The sequence below is a fragment of the Notamacropus eugenii genome, chromosome 5, assembly GCF_028372415.1.
Source record: "Notamacropus eugenii isolate mMacEug1 chromosome 5, mMacEug1.pri_v2, whole genome shotgun sequence".
Classification (NCBI taxonomy): Eukaryota; Metazoa; Chordata; class Mammalia; order Diprotodontia; family Macropodidae; genus Notamacropus; species Notamacropus eugenii.
Window position 1 is genome coordinate 68,008,065 of NC_092876.1, and position 18,037 is coordinate 68,026,101.

General features: G+C 45.1%; 1 protein-coding gene across 2 annotated transcripts; it reads right to left on the reverse strand.

The window, feature by feature from the left end:
* Positions 1-626: 626 nt before the first annotated feature.
* Positions 627-16,757, reverse strand: GPATCH3 (G-patch domain containing 3). 2 transcript variants are annotated; one of them, XM_072609482.1, is made up of 7 exons: positions 16,256-16,757; positions 12,008-12,423; positions 9,616-9,790; positions 3,407-3,466; positions 2,525-2,661; positions 2,291-2,418; positions 627-1,363 (listed from the first exon to the last, which is right to left on the reverse strand). In XM_072609482.1, exons 1-7 carry the CDS (start codon positions 16,725-16,727, stop codon positions 1,141-1,143), a joined length of 1,611 nt encoding a protein of 536 aa, XP_072465583.1. In that variant the 5' UTR covers positions 16,728-16,757; the 3' UTR covers positions 627-1,140. The 2 variants fall into 2 exon arrangements, with proteins under 2 accessions (XP_072465583.1, XP_072465584.1); XM_072609483.1 differs by having other exon boundaries at positions 2,525-2,646; positions 16,256-16,756.
* Positions 16,758-18,037: the final 1,280 nt, after the last annotated feature.

Genomic DNA, 18,037 nt, shown 5'->3' on the forward strand with positions numbered 1-18,037 from the left:
TGTCACCATGAATTATCAGTGAAAATAAAGGTGACACATGCGTAAGCCTTCAGTATTCATATAATGGGCCGAACGCAGCCTGCTTGTAATTCATTTTGCTGGTTACAAAATCAGTCGACTCCTAACGCTGCCATGACTGCCACTTGCCCCCCAAATAGCCCTCACCAGTGGTCATACATCTGTTTGAAAACCTTCAGCAAGAGGCAGCCCATGCTTTTCTGGACAACACTAATTGGAAGTTTTTCTACACGAAGCCTGAATTCCTCTGTCACTTCTACCCAGTGGCTCATGTGGGCTGAAGTGGGACAAATGTGACAGATGCTTGAGAACAGTCCCGACATCCCACCCATCCTGGAGGCAGGGATTGTTTTATCTTTATCTTTGTATCCCCAGCACCTAGCGCATGGCAGATGACCACTGAGCTCCTTTCTAGGCTTAAGTCTGTGGTCCTAAGTGGCCAAGAGGTGGATTTCAGGTCTATAAGGTGAAAAACTGCCCATAATTAAAGTTGTGCACCTATTGTTAAAGACTTAATGAGGGGTAAAATAGGGTTGTTGAAGGCTGTTAATTAGAAGCTGTGGGGAGAGGCAGGTATGTTCCCTCCTCAAGGATGGAAAACAACTTGGTTATATAAACAAAATCTTTATTCTCCTATGGGTCTGTCTGCCCTTCACAGAAGGGAGCAAGTGGCATGGCCTCAGACTGCCAAGTCCTCTTCCCTTTTATCTGGCCAGGGTGGCTGATGCTGCGCAGGAAATCTCAAGGGAAAAGATGGTCTAATCTTGGCCAATGATGCCCTGCTTCAGGGGGTGAGGAGGGGATGAGGCCAAAACTGACACCAGCGTTCTAGGGAAGAGCCGAGGCTAAAACTGTGGTCTTGAGATGAACAAGAAGTTAAACTCCATAAGAAGAGACCGCCAAGCCTGAACATCGTGACAGAAACAGCTCTTTGTAAAAAAACATCGCTGGCCTTGAGGTAGAAGATAGGAAGGAGGAGAAGTGACTGTCCCCAGGTCTCTAAGCCATTTTCTTCTCTAGGAAAGTCTGGGTCCTAGAGCCAGCCACCCACTTTGGCTTCAAGAACAGAAAGACCAGAGAGATGCTGTGATCCTCCCACCATATGTGGGGCTTCTATTCCAGTCATTCAGGCTCTGATGAGTTGTGAGAAAAGCTGTCTGTGCCTGAGCCTCTCACAAATGCCATATCTGCCCGGAACTTCAGGCTGGTTGGTGGCTGGCGTCGAAGCAGGAGGTCACCCTGGTCCTGAGCAAGGGGTTCATCATAGATGGTGGAGATGAGCCCCAGGCTGGTCCCACGTGGCCTCTTTGGCTGTCCAAAAGACTGCAGTTTCTCTCCATGGTACCTGAGAGAGAAAAACCCTTGATTATGTTATAATGAAACTCCTGCTTCCCCATCCTAAGTAGAGGAGCATGGGAAGTGACCCTAACATCTGTCTCATGCCAAAGGTATAACAGAATAAATCAAAATCATATGGATGAATCCTGGTCATCTGTGCTCCTGGAGCTGTCCCCAAGTCCACACAAGATAAGACCACTTCTATCCACATATGCAGTAGCCTATAGAACATGAAATAGAAAAGAAAAGCAGCCACATAACTTATCCCAGGTCTGTTTCTCCCCAATCTGAACTATCATGAAAAAGATGAACTGAATGAGTAACAAACAGAACAGTTCTCATTTCTGTTTTCTCCACAACAGTCCTGTCAAGCAGGCAGAGCAGGTATCATTTTACAGGTGAGAGAACAGACCTGGAGAAGTTGACTTCCAAGAGGTTAGAGCCAGGTAACTGTCAGTGGCAGGACTCAAATCCAGGTCACATGACTCCCAAGTTTAATGCTATCCTCACTGTGTTCTCATTGTATACTGCTTCCCAGCCACACAGTAAATGAGGACCTGCTGTCACCATGACCAGCTCATTAGGAAGGCCTAAAGGGGTGTGTGTGTGGCCCTATGGCCTTTCCTTCCCTAAAGCCCCTGAAGCCCAGGGCATCAGACTGGGCCAGGATGGGGGTAACAAAGTGACTCTTTGTGCCATAATTATGGCCAACAGCCTCAATCCATTCACTGTGGCTCTATCATTGTTTGCCTTTTCATATCTGTCCAGAAACTCCATGAAGAGGAAGCCCGCTAGCTAGTTAGCTTCGTAGCTCCCAAGTCACAGGCCCAAACCAGGGCTATGATCGCCAAGCCTTTGACCGAGGGTGGTGGGGAATTCTCAAAAGCTGGACGGGCTGGCTCTGCTGCAAAGAACGCCCCTCAACCACACTTACCCTAATCCACGCTTACACCTGGGGTTCTGCCCATCATTGTCCAGGGCCTCAGCCACGCCTGAGCAGCTACTGCCCAGGCCCTGGCCCTCAGCCCAGCCTTGTCGCTCCATCACCTTCCTTCCTATACCCTGAAGAGGAAAGAATAGGAGTCAAATGAGGGCTTCCTGGCCATAAATGGGGGGAAGTAGAAAGTGGACAGGAGGGAAATGAATTGTGCGTTCGACATGGGCTCACCTTTGTGTGACGCTCAAAGGTGCCAACTTGGTGGCTGACTGCGGAGCCATCCTCCACGCCATCACGTAGTCTCTGTTCCAAGCGCATCTGGACTGAGTCACGAGCATCCTTATCTCCACCATCTGAGAAGCCAGAGCCTGGTTTAGGAAGAGACTAATGTCCTAGCCAAGGTGCATTGGGTACAGGAGAGGCAGAGGATTGATGGCCTCCATGGCACCCAGTCAGGGCTAGATTTCTCTAACTTTGGTTTCTGCTGCATATATCCGTGGCTTTCCTAATTAGACCAACAGGTCCTCAAGTGTAGGGAGTGTCGTCTTTCCCCTTCAGATCGGATTATACTAAATAACAGGGACTGTATATCCTCCTCAGTCCATATGGACCTCCTGAGAGTCAAAGCTGTATTTTCCTATCAGACTTGGGCTCCCTCAAGGGATAGACTGTGTCTGTAAGAAGACCAGAAACTCCCAGAGGGCAAGGGAACAGTTCTACAAAATTGAGGGCTTTTCTGGTCTCAGTGTCTCTACTCCTCAGAACAGGGGTAATTCCTAAGGATGGGACTATTGCCACCCAATAAGACAGGTTTGGGACTGCTTCTTTTCTTTCCTTCTGCCTCTACTTCCAATATTTGCCTGTATTTTCTTGGTCTCCAAAGGGCATTTATTTCAGAAACGAAAATCATAAAAAGGGGACCCTCACTAGCTTATTCACCAAACTGAGGAAAAGGGACAGACTCCAGCTTGACCCACTGCCTTGCTCCCTCCCTGATCCCATCCCACACTACAAAGGGCAGGGAATTGGCCTGGGAGGATGTGAGAGCAAGGAGAACTGCAAATCATCCAAGAACAGGCCATCTGCATCTCAGAGCCCTGCTTGGCTAATTACCTTGATCATAGTATATGCTCATGTCCACATCCCAGTCATCAGCTGTTTGCTCATCAAAATCTGTAGGGACAAGACAGATGAATACATTTTCAATTTCCATGACTTTCCATAGGCTGCATGCCCTCTTGCCTCTCAGAATGCTTGACATTTTTTTCTTGGCGGGGAGTGGGGTGGAAGTATATCTCTGTGCTATTTAAGAAAAAGTTTACTTAGGCTTTACAAAAACTGCCATGACTTCCCAATCCCACTCCCAGCTCTGAAAAGAAGCCTCCCTTGGAATAAAGCTAAGCAAAGCAAAGAGACACATTGACCATGTCTGGGAACATATCCTTTTTCCATACCTACAGCCCATTACCTCACTACCAAAAGGAGCAAAGCATATTTCACCATCAGTTCTCTGCAGTCAAGCTTGGTGGCTGCACTGATGTGAGTTACATACAGTTGTGGTCACAATGCAGATAGCTTTCCCAATTCTTCTTGCTTCATTTTGTATACCTTCACATGTGGTGTACCAACACTGAATTTCCTCATAGTTTGGGTTTCTTACAGTGCAATAACAATGTATTATATATTCATTCACTATGATTTGTTCAGAAATTTCCCAAATGAAGGGCACCCACTTTATTTCTATTTCTTTGCTACCATAAAAGAACTGCTAAAAATATTTTGGTACCTATAGGTCCTTTTCATGTTTTTGCCTTTGTTGGAGTAACTCTTGAGTGTTTTCTAGAATGGCTGAAACAACTGAAACAATTCACAGTTCCACCAACAATGTGCCTGGCTTTCTAAAGTCCCTCCAACATTTTCCAGTTTTGTTTTTTGTCACTGTTGCCAATCTGATGGGTGCAAGTCAAAACCACAGAGTTGTCTTAATTTGTATTTCTCCTATCATTACTGATTTGAAGCATTCTTTCATATGGTTGTTTCAAGTCTGCTTTGTTTTATTTTTGCAAAAATTTGAGAACAAATCACATGCCCAACAATTTGAGAATAGCTGAATAAATTGTAGTATATGAATGTCATGAAATATTACTTCATTGCAAGAAATGGTAAATATGAACTCAAAGAAAAATGGGAAGACGTGTATAAAGTGCTACAGAATGACAAAAGGAATACCAAAAGAATATACACGCTTACTTCAACTATGCAAATAAAAAAACATCATTAAATGGCAACAATATAGCGGACAATTTTGATACCAAGTGGTTAACTCCAGAGCACAAACAATAAATTACAAAGTTAAAAGGTTGCCCAGTCCTGTGGTGGACACAGAGATACTTGTACTGAGCTGCCTCTGACAGCCTTGAGTTCTCAATATTCAGAGACCCAAGAATACAAGGCAATACCAAACCTGGCCCAGACACTCCTTCAGTAGTACATAGACCTAGGCAATGAAACAAAATCCTGATTCAGTAAATAATGCTGGAACAATGAATAAACAAACAAATGAAAAGACTACCACCCTAAAAAAGCTATAATAGAGATGCTCAAAACACAAACCCAGAAAAAGAGATTGACACCAAAACATCTACAGGCAAAGCGTCAAAAAAAAAAAAAAAAAAAGACCAGACACAGGATAAATTAGAATTTCTAAAAGAAAAGAAGTAAAAGATTAAAAAGAAAAAGAGTTAAAATGATTTTATAAATGAAATGAGAGAGAACTAGAGGAAAGAAAAGGAAAAGAAATAAGAGCTTTGGAAGAAACACTTGGAAGGAGAATTAACTGCTTAGGCCAAGAGGTTCAAAACCTTATGTAAGTAACAGACTTTTTGAAAATTAGAATGAACCAAACAGAAGTTAATGACTTTTCAAGACAACAAGAAATATTAAAGTCAAAAGATTGAAAAAATAAGAAGAAAAGGTAAGGCAGTCCATATTAATAACAACCTAAAAACAGATTGAGAGATAATTTAGGAATCACTGGACTACTACAAAACTGTTACATCCTACCCCTACCTTAAGCCATCCTGAATATAATATTTCAAGAAATCATGAAAGAAAACTGCCCACATCTATCAGATCAAAGAGCAACATGAAAACAGAATTATCTCCTGAAAGAAACCCCCCACAGGAAAACTCCCAGGAATACCATAGCCAAAATCTGGAGCTTCTAGATCAAAGAAAAATACTGCTAGCAGTCTCAAGTACCAAGGACCCACAATCAGGACCACATAAGATTTAGCAGCTACCTCCATCAGAGTAGAAATCTTGGAATAAGTTATTCCAAAAGGCAAAAATAATATCTTATCACCAAGAATAGCTTAGCTACCAAAAATGGGTATAATCCTACAGATGAAAAAGTATACCTTTAATGAAATAGAAGACTTCTAAGCATTCCTAAAAATGCCAGAGCTGCACTGAAACTTAGAAACATGAGAAACCTAAACACAGATCAAGTACTTGCATTCTAATGGGAAAGATGGTGCAAGTGTCTCCTTAGAACTCTAATATTATGAGGGACCATAGAGAGAATTACATAAGAAAAAAACCCTGGGAATGGTTTTGTTATATTCTGATGATTCTGAAAGAAGAAAGGAAAGAGAGAAAAAAGGGATACATTACCAAAGAGACTCCTATCTGCATTTATGGAGGGAGTTTGCCACATGATGAAATCAAAGGTCTACAACAAAAAGCAATTTTACACTCTTGCTTCGTGGTATTCAAGACTGTACAGTCGTGCATGGTTGTGTCTTTCTTTCTTTTTAGGCTGACCTACTACGCCAAAACAAACTCTATTTAAAAAGTAAAATGGGGCGGAGCCAAGACGGCGGAGTACAAAGACACACATACGCAGGGTCTCCCCACACAGCCCATGAAATACCTGTAGAGAGGGACTCTCAGCAAATTCTGGAGCAGCAGAGGTGGAGAACAACAGAGTGGAGATTTCCAGCCCAGGGTGACCTGAGAGACCCACGGAAACGTCGGTTGTACTGGATGCGGAGTGGAGCCCAGTCCAGCCTTGGCTGCCCGGCTCGAGAACAGCCGTTGGGGGCAGAATCTCTGGGGGCAGAATCTCTAGTCGCGGAATCCCCAGGCCCAGTAGCAGAGGTTCCCAGATCCCTCAACCCACAGGCGCCAAAGGTCAGTGACGGCTGTATTTTCAGCTGGCCAGGAAGGGAGAAGGGCTTTCCCATAGCTCCAGCAGAAGGCAGTGGCCACAGAGGCTGCACAGCAGCCATACAGACCGCTCCATTGTTGGACTGTAAAAACCCCTGGGGGCACTGAAGAGCTGAGTCTTACCTCAGCCCTGTGTGGAGGCCCTGGCCAAGCTGGTCCTTGTCTCACACTGAATGGCAGCCCTGCCCATACAGCTTATCTGAAAATCAGCCCCCAGTGCTGACTTGGCGGAACTAGAGGCCAGGAGGCTGTGGACAGGTAACTGCTAAGATTCTGGGCACAAAAATCCCTCTCTGCGTCCAGACCAGTACACACTTGATTGTGCCACCTTGGAGAAATTGAGATCTCACAGATTCCCAGAGTATATCCTACTCTTGACAAAGGACCTAAAAGTCAAGTAACTGGTTGGGGAAAATGCCCAAAAAAGGGAAAAAAAAATAAGACCATACAAGGTTACTTTCTTGGTGAACAGATATCTTCTCCCATCCTTTCAGATGAGGAAGAACAATGCTTACCATCAGGAAAAGACATAAAAGTCAAGGCTTCTATATCCCAAACATACAAAATAAATATTCAATGGGCTCAGACCATGGAAGGATATTGAAAATCAAGTAAGAGAGGTGGAGGAAAAATTGGGAAGAGAAATGAGAGAGATGCAAGAAAAGCATGAAAAGCAGGTCAACACCTTGCTAAAGGAGACCCAAAAAAATGCTGAAGAAAGTAACACCTTTAAAAATAGGCTAACTCAATTGGCAAAAGAGGTTCAAAAAGCCAATGAGGAGAAGAATGCTTTCAAAAGCAGAATTAGCCAAATGGAAAAGGAGGTTCAAAAGCTCACTGAAGAAAATAGTTCTTTCAAAATTAGAATGGAACAGATGAAGGCTAGTGACTTTATGAGAAACCAAAAAATCACAAAACAAAACCAAAAGAATGAAAAAAATGGAAGATAATATGAAATATCTCATTGGAAAAACAACTGACCTGGAAAATAGATCCAGAAGATACAATTTAAAAATTATGGGACTACCTGAAAGCCTTGATCCAAAAAAGAGCCTAGACATCATCTTTCATGAAATTATCAAGGAAAACTGCCCTGATATTCTAGAACCAGGAGGCAAAATAAATATTGAAAGAATCCACCGATCACCACCTGAAAGAGATCCAAAAAGAGAAACTCCTAGGAACATTGTGGCCAAATTCCAGAGTTCCATGGTCAGGGAGAAAATATTGCAAGCAGCTAGAAAGAAACAATTCAAGTATTGTGGAAATACAATCAGGATAACACAAGATCTAGCAGCTTCTACATTAAGGGACCGAAGGGTGTGGAAGATGATATTCCAGAAGTCAAAGGAACTAGGACTAGAACCAAGAATCACCTACCCAGCAAAACTGAGTATAATACTTCAGGGGAAAAATTGGTCTTTCAATGAAATAGAGGACTTTCAAGCATTCTTGATGAAAAGACCAGAGCTGAAAAGAAAATTTGACTTTCAAACACAAGAATGAAGAGAAGCATGAAAAGGTAAACAGCAAAGAGAAGTCATAAGGTACTTACTAAAGTTGAACTGTTTACATTCCTACATGGAAAGACAGTATTTGTAACTCTTGAAACTATTCAGTATCTGAGTAGTTGGTATTACACACACACACACACACACACACACACACACACACACACACACACAGAAACAAAGAGCACAAGGTGAATTGAATAGGATGGGATCATATCTTAAAATAATGAAATTAAGCAGTGAGAGAGAAATATATTGGGAGGAGAAAGGGAGAAATGGAATGGGGCAAATTATCTCTCATAAAAGAGGCAAGTAAAAGACTTTTCAGTGGAGGGAAAAAGGGGAGAGGTGAGAGAAAAAACATGAAGCTTACTCTCATCACATTTAACTAAAGGAACAAAATGCACACTCATTTTGGTATGAAAACCTATCTTACAATACAGAAAAGTGGGGGAGAAGGGGATAAGCACGGTGGGGGGATAATGGAAGGGAGGGCAGTGGGAGGAGGGAGCAATTTGAAGTCAACACTCTTGGGGAGGGACAGGATCAAAAGAGAGAATAGAAGCAATGAGGGGCAGGATAGGATGGAGGGAAATATAGTTAGTCTTACACAACACAACTATTATGGAAGTCATTTGCAAAACTACACAGATATGGCCTATATTGAATTGCTTGCCTTCCCAAAGGGAATGGGTGGGGAGCGAGAGATGAAGAGAAGCTGGAACTCAAAGTTTTAGGAACAACTGTTGAGTATTGTTCTTGCAACTAGGAAATAAGAAATACAGGTAATGCGGTATAGAAATTTATCTTGCCCTTCAGGACGAAAGAGAAGATGGGGATAAGGGAAGGGAGGGATGTTAGAAGGGAGGACAGATTGGTGATAGGGGTAATTAGAATGCTCGGCGTTTTGGGGTGGGGGGAGGGGAGAAATGGGGAGAAAATTTGGACCCCAAAATTTTGTGGAAATGAATGTTGAAAACTTAAATAAATAAATTAAAAAAAAAAAAACCAGTCCTGCTGATAAGTGTCTACCATCAGGTGAATATTCCAGTAAGAGTGAAATCGTTAACCCAAAGGCTGCCCATTTCATTACTGAATAGATCTCATTATTAGAGTTAGAATGTTTTTTCTTCTATTGAGTAAAAAATAAATAGTTCCCATATAAAAAACAATAAAAAAAAAGTAAAATGCAAATAACTGACTTCACAGGATGGCTGTAAGTAAAGTGTTATGGAAATGTGTTGAACAGAATCGCCAGGAAGCACATAGGTAGTAAAGCTGGTGCTCATGGGCATCCCAGGGACAGACCCATCCCCTGTTGCTCAGGGCCCAGGTGTAGCACAGAGAAAGAACACTGCCCTTATGGCCAGAAAACTGGTGTTTCAGACCCAACTCTGCACCTAATAGCTGTGTGACCATGGGCAGGGTGATTGCTCCTTTCCATCCCCCATTCCTTCACCCGTGTAAAAGAGATGATCATCCTCACCCTGCTTTTCTCACTAAGAGTAGCAGTGTGAAGGTCAGAGGAAGTAATGAACATAGAGACCCCCTTGAAGAAACGTGAGCCATGAGCCTCATTACCTCCTTCCTCTTCCTGCCAGTACTGAGCATCTGTATAAAACACGAGCCCAGAGCCGCCCTTCTCCCATTTGAGTTCAATCTCCTCCTCAAAGAGCCGCTCGGCTGTGCGCTCCTGGCCTGTCACATCCTCATGCAACGCCTCGTGCCGCTCCCACTCCTCACACGTGTCGTTGTCCTGCAGGGACAGCAGGGGTGAGGGGACAGGGAAAATGTGCCAAGGCCACGACAGGCTGGTCCCACACTCTCAAGCTTCTCTCAGAGGGATGCCTGACTTGGGATGCCTCCACATCCCTCCTGACACCACACTACCGAGGAGGCTGGTCTCAGAATCAGGAGGTCTGGGTTCGAATCTGGGTCCTGATGTTAATGGCTATGTTATCTTATTGTTGTGTTCAGTAGTGTCTGCCTCCTTGTGACCCCATCTGGGGTTTTCTTGGTTTGCCATCTCCTTCTGCAGCTCATTTTACAAATGAGGAAACTGAGGTAAACAGGGTCACACAGCTAGGAAGATTGGAACTTAGGTCTTCCTGACTCCAGGCCTTCATATTACCCTCGATAAGTCATTTACTCAGACTCAGTTTTCTTCTCTGTCAAGTGGGGATTTATAGTACCTCCCTTACAGGGTGATTGTGAAGAGTACATTTTATAAGCCTTATAATGCTATAGATATCTGAGCTTTGTTATTATTCATTCACCTTTATCTCATACTACTCTGAAATATAACCCCCCCAGTTCAGCCAGGCTGGCTCTGTACTGTTCCCTACACGTACCAGTCTCATCCTCACCTCCAGGTTTTTGCTCAGGCTATTTATTTATTGCCTTTCCCCCTCCCCTTATCTAATTCTTCCCCATCCTTTTTAATGATAATCATACCTGACATTTACACAATGCCTTAAAGTCTGCAGTGTGCTTCTTATATGCTCTCTCCTTTGAGAGGCTTTTCAAGACACCAGCAGCCCCACCTTCCCAGAACTGAAGACTTCCTTTGCCCATCACCTCAGCCTACACTCAATGCTCCCTGATTTTCTTATATCCAAACTCCCTATCACTATGACACCAATATCAGTCCAAGCATAGGGACTACTGCTTGCCCATATCAAGCTTTGGGGATATGTGACTGTGGTCATCAAGGACTTAAGAGGGCTGTCCTCGCACAGGAGAGGGACTAGCCTTGTGCTGCTTGACCTGAGGGGGCAGATCTAGGAGCAATGGGTAAAGGCTGTAGGGAAAAGCCTTTGAGACTCAAAAGGGGATGAACTGCCTCTGGAAGCAGAAAGTTCCCAGTCACTGAGTCTACAAGCATAAGGTGCTGACTGTTTAGTGAGGATTGTTCCAGTGTAACTAATAAGTCAGGATTTGAGCACCCATTATATTGGTGACTTCTGAACTCCTTCCCTTCTAACTCTATGACATGAATATGAATAATTCACATACCACAGGATAGCAGCCTATAATGGGCATTATTTTTTTTAGCATTTACCTATATTTATTTTTCTTTCAAAGTCATTTCTAAAGACAGGGTCAGACAAATACAGTAACTGGTCTCTGCTTCCCATGTTCTGGTTCTGTCTCATCAGGCAAACCAGAAGTTCATGGTTCTTTATTTTTTCCCTGAGTCAGTCAATTAAAATTGGTTTTATGGAATCATTATGGAAAAATAAAGTGCGGTAGTGAGAAGAGAGAAATCTTGATAGTGTGATACAGAAGAAAGAGGCCTGGACCTGGGAGTCAGGAGAACTGGTTTCAAATCTCTAATCACCTCTAACATTATAAACTGGATGACAAGAGAAAGTCACAACCTTTTAGGGACTAAATTTCTTCAGTGGTAATATGGGACTAGGTGGCAAAGTAGACAGAGTGCTAGGCCTGGAGTCAGGAAAACTTATCTTGAGTTCAAATTCAGTCTCAGTCACTTACAACTAGCTGTATGACCCTGGGCAAGTCACTTCACCCTTGCTTGCCTCAGTTTCCTCATCTGTAAAATGAGTTGGAGAAGGAAATGGCAAACCATTCCAGTGTCTTTGTCAAAAAAAAACCAAAAACAACCCAAAACAGGGTCGCAAAGAGTTGGACACAACTGAAAAACAATATTGTAGCACCTGCTTCAAGTATTGTAGGAAAGCTCAAACCTTGAAAGTGCTATGTGAATATCAATTATTATGATAACTATGACAGATCAAGCAGCTTGTTACAGTGGAAAGAGCTCCTGAGAGTTCAGGGGAATATTTATGCTTGTACTGCTGAACTCAGGGTAGCTGTGAGAATCAACTCTGAGAACAAGCTTTATAAAGTATCATGGGCTACACACATCAAAATACTCGTGTTATCAACAGTAACTAATCACAAATGACAGCTATGGTCAGCCAGGACATGATGACATCATTGAACTCACATCATCTGAATGGGTCTCTTCCTCTTCCTCTGGCCATCCTTGGGTCCCAGCTGTGATGGGTGTGGGACAGGCTCCTTGAGGGGTTTCTGGGATCTCCTCCCCCTTGGCTGTGTACACCAGCTCTTCCTGCTCCACAGTCTCTGTGTCTTCATACTCAAAGGGCACGTTGCCATATCGCCGGGAGGAGCCTGTCTTGGGGAACTGTAGCTGCAGCTGGGTAATGATGCGGGGGGGCAGGCGACAGGCTCGGATCAGCTCTAAGAAGATACGCATTGGGGTCCCTACATTCCCATTGGGCATCAAGGCTGGAGGGTTCAGTTCTGGCAGCTGCCTAAGGTCAGCCAGAGTGAAGGCTTCACTCACAGCCCTTCTCCTATGCAGCTCTTTCCGGGTCTTGAAGGGAAAGGGATCAACACCTTAGAAAAAGATAAGAAAAAACCTTGAAGCAGAGATGCACCAGTAATCATGTGTAGACATGAGGACAGAATTAGTTCCCACCTTCACAGCTCTGAGTTTACAGGCTGCTTTTTAACATCTTTGTTAGGCAAGCTGGTTGGCTGGCTGTTCTATGCCTGTGAAACCTGGACAGTATACTAGCACCATGCCAGGAAACTGAACTGCTTTCATCTGAACTGTCTTAGGAAGATTTAGAAGACAGAGGTCCTTCCTCGAGCTGAACTGGTAAGCATTCAAACTCTACTGCAGAGAGCTCAACTCCTATGGGCTGGTCACATGTTGTTCAATGCCAAATGTATGTTTGCCTAAAACACTACTTTATGAAGAACTCACACAAGGCAAGTCCTCACACAAATGTCAGAAGAAACGATACAAAACACTCTCAAGGTCTCTCCGAAAAACTTTGGAATCAATTGCAAGACATGGAAGACACTGGCCCAGGACCACCTAGCATAGTGTGTCCTTATCAGAGAAGGAGCTGTAGTCTGTGAGCAAAGCAGAATTGAAGTAGCTCAAGAGAAACATGAAATGCACACATTTAGAGCCACCTCCACTCCATATGTTCCTATGGACTATTTGTGCCTGACCTATGTGTGGTAGGGCCTTCAATCCCATATTGGTCTGATCAGCTACTGTAGGACACACTGTGCCTTGACCCTGACATAATGATGTCACTTTGGTCCTCTTGGAGAATGAAGGACAACAACCTTAGGCAAGTAACATGCTGTATAATTGTGTATGTGTTCGTCCTTCATTGCCGAAGAAGACCATGCCATCAGAAAAATAATGACATGACTTGCACTTGACTTCATTTTGAGTGAGGCAGGGCTGTGCAGGTCACCAGCCTCACTTCTCCTCCAGAGCCATATGAATCCAGTGACCAGATATTCATCAGGATGACTGGAGATGACCCGGGATGAGGCAACTGGGTTAAGTGACTTGTCCAAGGTCACACAGGTAGTGAGTGTCAAGTGTCTGAGGTGAGATTTGAACTCAGGTCCTCCTGACTCCTGCACTGGTGCTCTATCCACTGCATCACCTAACTGCCCTGGTGTATAATTACAGCACATATGAACAAGGAGTGTGGAGACGTGGGTTCTGGTCCTCATTCTGACACTAATTCATTGTGTGGTCTTTGGCATTTCATTTCCCCCTTTGGACCTCAGTTTACCTTCTGTCAAATGAGGGAGAATTGGGGTAGGATCACAAAGTGACAGAGTGGAGGCTTTAACTGAACAGATTTTATTAATAGAGTACTATATGGACTAGGGGAGTGAGGTGGAAGATACTCCATAAGGTGGTCCCTGTTCTTATGAATGATTCTGACCGAAGTAAGCGCGGCAGAAAAAGCAGAAGGAAACAAGCATTTATTAAATGCTTACTATGTGTTAGGTGATGCAGCGGATAGAGTGCTGGACCTGGAGTCAGGAAGACTCATCTTCATGAATTCAAATCTGGCATCAGACACTTACTAGTTATACGACCATGGGCAAGTCACTTAACTCTGCCTCAGTTTCCTCATCTTTAAAATGAGCTGGAGAAGCACATGGCAAACCATTCCTGTATCTTTACCAAGAAAACCCCAAATGGGATCATGAAGAGTCAGACACAACCAAACAACAACAAAATGTGCTAGGCTGTCATGTATCAGTTCTGAGGGTATAGTCTTTTGCATTAGACCAGAGGTTTCCAAACTTATTTGGCCTACTGCACCCTTTAAAAAAAAAAAAATTACTCAGTGCCCTCCTGGAAATCTACTTTCTTCAATCCTTTAATGTTTTTCTTTTAAATTTGCATCATTTCAAAAAAATATAAACTATATTTAAAAAAAATGATGTATCTTAAATTCAATAATTTATTGTAAATTTATGGGTTTTTTTCTTCATTGAAATTTTGATGATACAATACTGCATCATGTAACCATACAGTATTATAATTGTAAACAAGTCATTACATGCAGCTAGACATCCTCATCGGCCAATACTTGCTTGTTAAGACCTGTTGGCAACTTGACCACTGATTGGTTATAACTTCCACTTGTGTGTTTACTGGGACAATAATGTAATCACTACCACTTTAACTCTGTTACACAACAGATGAAACAAGTTCAAACAGTTTTTCAAAATTTTATTCTCCTCTTCTTTCCTTATGCTTCCACTGTTTTCTTATTTTTATTCAATGCTCCCCTACTTGTAACTGAAGCTACTATCGCCCCCTGGATTAGTCCAGGGTCCCCAGGGGGTGATATTGCTCACTTTGGGGACCTCTGCATTACACTGTAATCTTTTCAGGAAAGCCTATGCTTGCTGCTGTTTTTCTCCCCAGTGCCTAGCACCATCCCCCAAGCCTAGTAGTTGACTGATCGAATAAAATTATGTGAGCAATATATTTATGAGAGGGAGAATCAGGAAGAGGCCTTTGAGATCATTTGGTCTAAACCCCTCATTTTACTGAAGATGAAACTGGGCTAGAGAGCAGATGGCTTGTGAAAGGTCACTTCATGAATTCCAGGTCCATTTTTCAATGGGTCTATGGAATTCTGTTTTCCCTTGGAAGGAGAGGGAGAGAATAAAGCTCCCATTTCTTCCTATCACTTACCCTAGTTAATGGAATTATTAGAGAAGTGATGGGCACTGAATAGTGCTCATTAGTGGAAGAGGAAAGATCCCTGGGAGATTCACCTCAATTCAAAACTTCTTTAATTTTTGGTGAAGATATATTGAGGTGTTGGTTAGTGTCCAACTTGTCTCCTTATCTCTAGTTCTTTTATCTAGACCTAGAATACTATCCTGGTGTGCTAGGACTCCTGCCTGCTTGGGTTCCAAGATATCAAGTCACCAGGAGCATAGGGTTGAATTACTTAAGAAAACAGAACATATCAGTCCCCCCATAAAGTCAACACTTGGACAGCTCTTTGGAGGCACCCAGCCCCTGTAAAGGGCACAAAAACCTTCTTGGGAGTATGTTGTGATGGGAGCACTGGATTTGGAATCAGATGGCCAAAATTTAAATTTCATCTTCACCACTTAGTCGTAGGCTAGCCAACAAGCATGTATTAAGCACCTATTTTCGAGTCACCGTGCCCTTATCGTTTGAACAAGACTTTTTCCTTCCCTGCACCTCAGTTTCCTCATTTATAAAATATGAGTGGTTGGATTAAATGATAGCTAGAGTTCCTCCTGCTAGTTCCTGGCACTATCTTATGACTTCATTTTGTCCTCCCCTTCCCCTAAAAGCCCTGTTTCTGGCTGTCCCCAATGAGGAAAAGGTTTTCCTCCCTGTGCTCTGACCACTGAGCTCCCTGGCCTTCTTTAAGTCCCAACTAAAATTCCATCTTTTACTAGAAACCTTCCCCAACCCCTCAATTCTGGGACCTTTCCTCTGTTAATTATTTTCTATTTATTCCGTGTTATTGTTGTTAAGTGGTGTCCACCTCTTCTCAAACCTGCGCACTATGCTGCCCGTGGGGTTTTCTGGGCAGACGCCGGAGGACTTTGCCATTTCCTTCTCCAGTGGAGGTTAAGCGACTTGCCCAGGGTCACGCGCTGTTTAAAGTGCCTGAGGCCGATTGTGAAGCCAGGTCTCCCTGGCTCCGCGCCCAGCGCTCGCTCGCTGAGCCCCCCACCTGCCCTGTATATGTTCGCACGGAGCTTGCTCTGCAGGTCTTCGTTCGCATTCCCGGAGGCAGGAACTGTCAGCCCCGTGTGGTATCCCCGGGGCTTCGCACGCAGTAGGCACTTACTGATGGCCAGGCTGGGGCGCCCTGGTCGCAGCCTTCGGGGCAGTCCTTACCTGCCTCCTGGACGGGAAGCCGGAGCCTGCGGATACGGCAGCGCCCGGGCAGCCAGCTCCCCCGCGAGTCGAGCCAAGGGCGGCCCGAGTACATGCGGAGGAGCCGCTCAGCCTGGGCCGGTCCCCGCACCGAGATCACGCAGCAGCAGGTGGCAGGAGGGGCTGGGGCTGAGGACTGAGCAGGGGCAGGACCGGAGGACGCGGCCGGGAAATGAGCAGGATCGCAGGCCGAGGCAGGCGCCGGGGCGGGGAGGCCTGGGACCGGGGCCGGTTCCGGGGCCAGGGCCCGCTCAGGTCGGTGCCGATAGTGGAAGCAGAGGAAGCCGGCGTCGCGGCCTCCGCGCTGCTCCCGGAATTGGCTGAAGTAGTTCCTCAGTTGGGCCGAGCGCAGGCCCGCGGGGATCCCGCTCACCACCAGGTACACCGGAGCCGAGATCACGGCCGCTACCTCGGCCTCACTGGGCGCCGCCATCTTGGCTGGTCACATGACGTACCGGCTCAGCGTCTCGCGAGAGGATGTGGTGGCGCTGACAGGATGGTCGCTCCGAGGTGCGGTTACCTCAGTTCCTTGACCCCGGAATTCGGGTCTCCATAGCCAACAGCGGCGGAAGCGGTCAGGGTCTGGACTAGAGCGCCGCCTGGAGGCCAGGAGGCCGCGTCGGAGAAGGCGCTTTAGACACTCCAGAAAATAGCTTCCTCTGCTGTCCTGGGCTCCCAAGGTTACACAAACGCCCCCCTCCCTCCCCGCGCAGTAACCCCCCACACCAGCGCGCGGGCCGCGGAGCAGAGACGGGGTCTTGGGTTTGTTATTGTTGTCATCTTCCCCCAGCACCAGGGGGACCCCGAACGCGGGGGTGCCCCGAAAGCGGACACAGCCGCTCCTGCCTTTAACGAACCCACTGAGCCCCCACCCGTGTGTCTCTCTGGAGTAGGCTGTCCAGAGAAGCTTCCTTCTAAGCAAAAGGTATTTATTTAGTTGACCTCATCGCCCAAACCGGTGACAAGAAAGGTTCTCTGGACACGCGGGTTAGGGTGCGGGAATCAGAATACACTTTCCCGTGTTTACCACCCATCTGCAGGGAGGTAAATGCACCAAGCTCCAAGCTCCAAGCGCTCCACATCACCTGCTTCAGCTTTCTTCATGGCCGTTGGAACAAATGGTTCTCATCGCCCCTTCCACCAGAGGAAGTCTTCACATGCTTGGGGTAGACACCCCCCTAACTCACCAGTGGGCTTGAGAACCCTTGGTCACCCTCAACTTGGTTTGGCCAGTCTGCCCAAAAGGTTTACTGGGTGTGGCCGTGGTGCATGCTGAAGCTTCTTGGAGCCACAGGTGAGAGTTAGGTGGAACAGGTGGACATCAGAGGTGGAAAGAGCTCCGAAAAGGGTTCAGCAATTTGAAAAAGCTACGACCAAAGTGGAGGGAGTGTTGGTGCATGATTTTCTGTTTGCAGATGATTGTGCCCTCAATGCAGCCTCTGAAGCTGAGATGTAACAAAGTAGGGATCAATTCTCTGCTGCCTGTGCTTTTGGCCTAATAACACCAAGAAAACAGAGGTGCTCCATCAGCCACCACCACACCATCCATACGTGGAACCATCAGTTACAACCAATGGAGAAGTTTTGGATGCTGTGGATAAGTTCACTTACCTTGGTAGTATACTTTCCAGGGATGTACACATTGACAATGAGGTTGATACACACATTGCCAGAGCTAGTTCAGTGTTTGGCAGGCTCCAAAGAAAAGTTTGGGAGAGAAGAGGTATTAGACTGACTACCAAA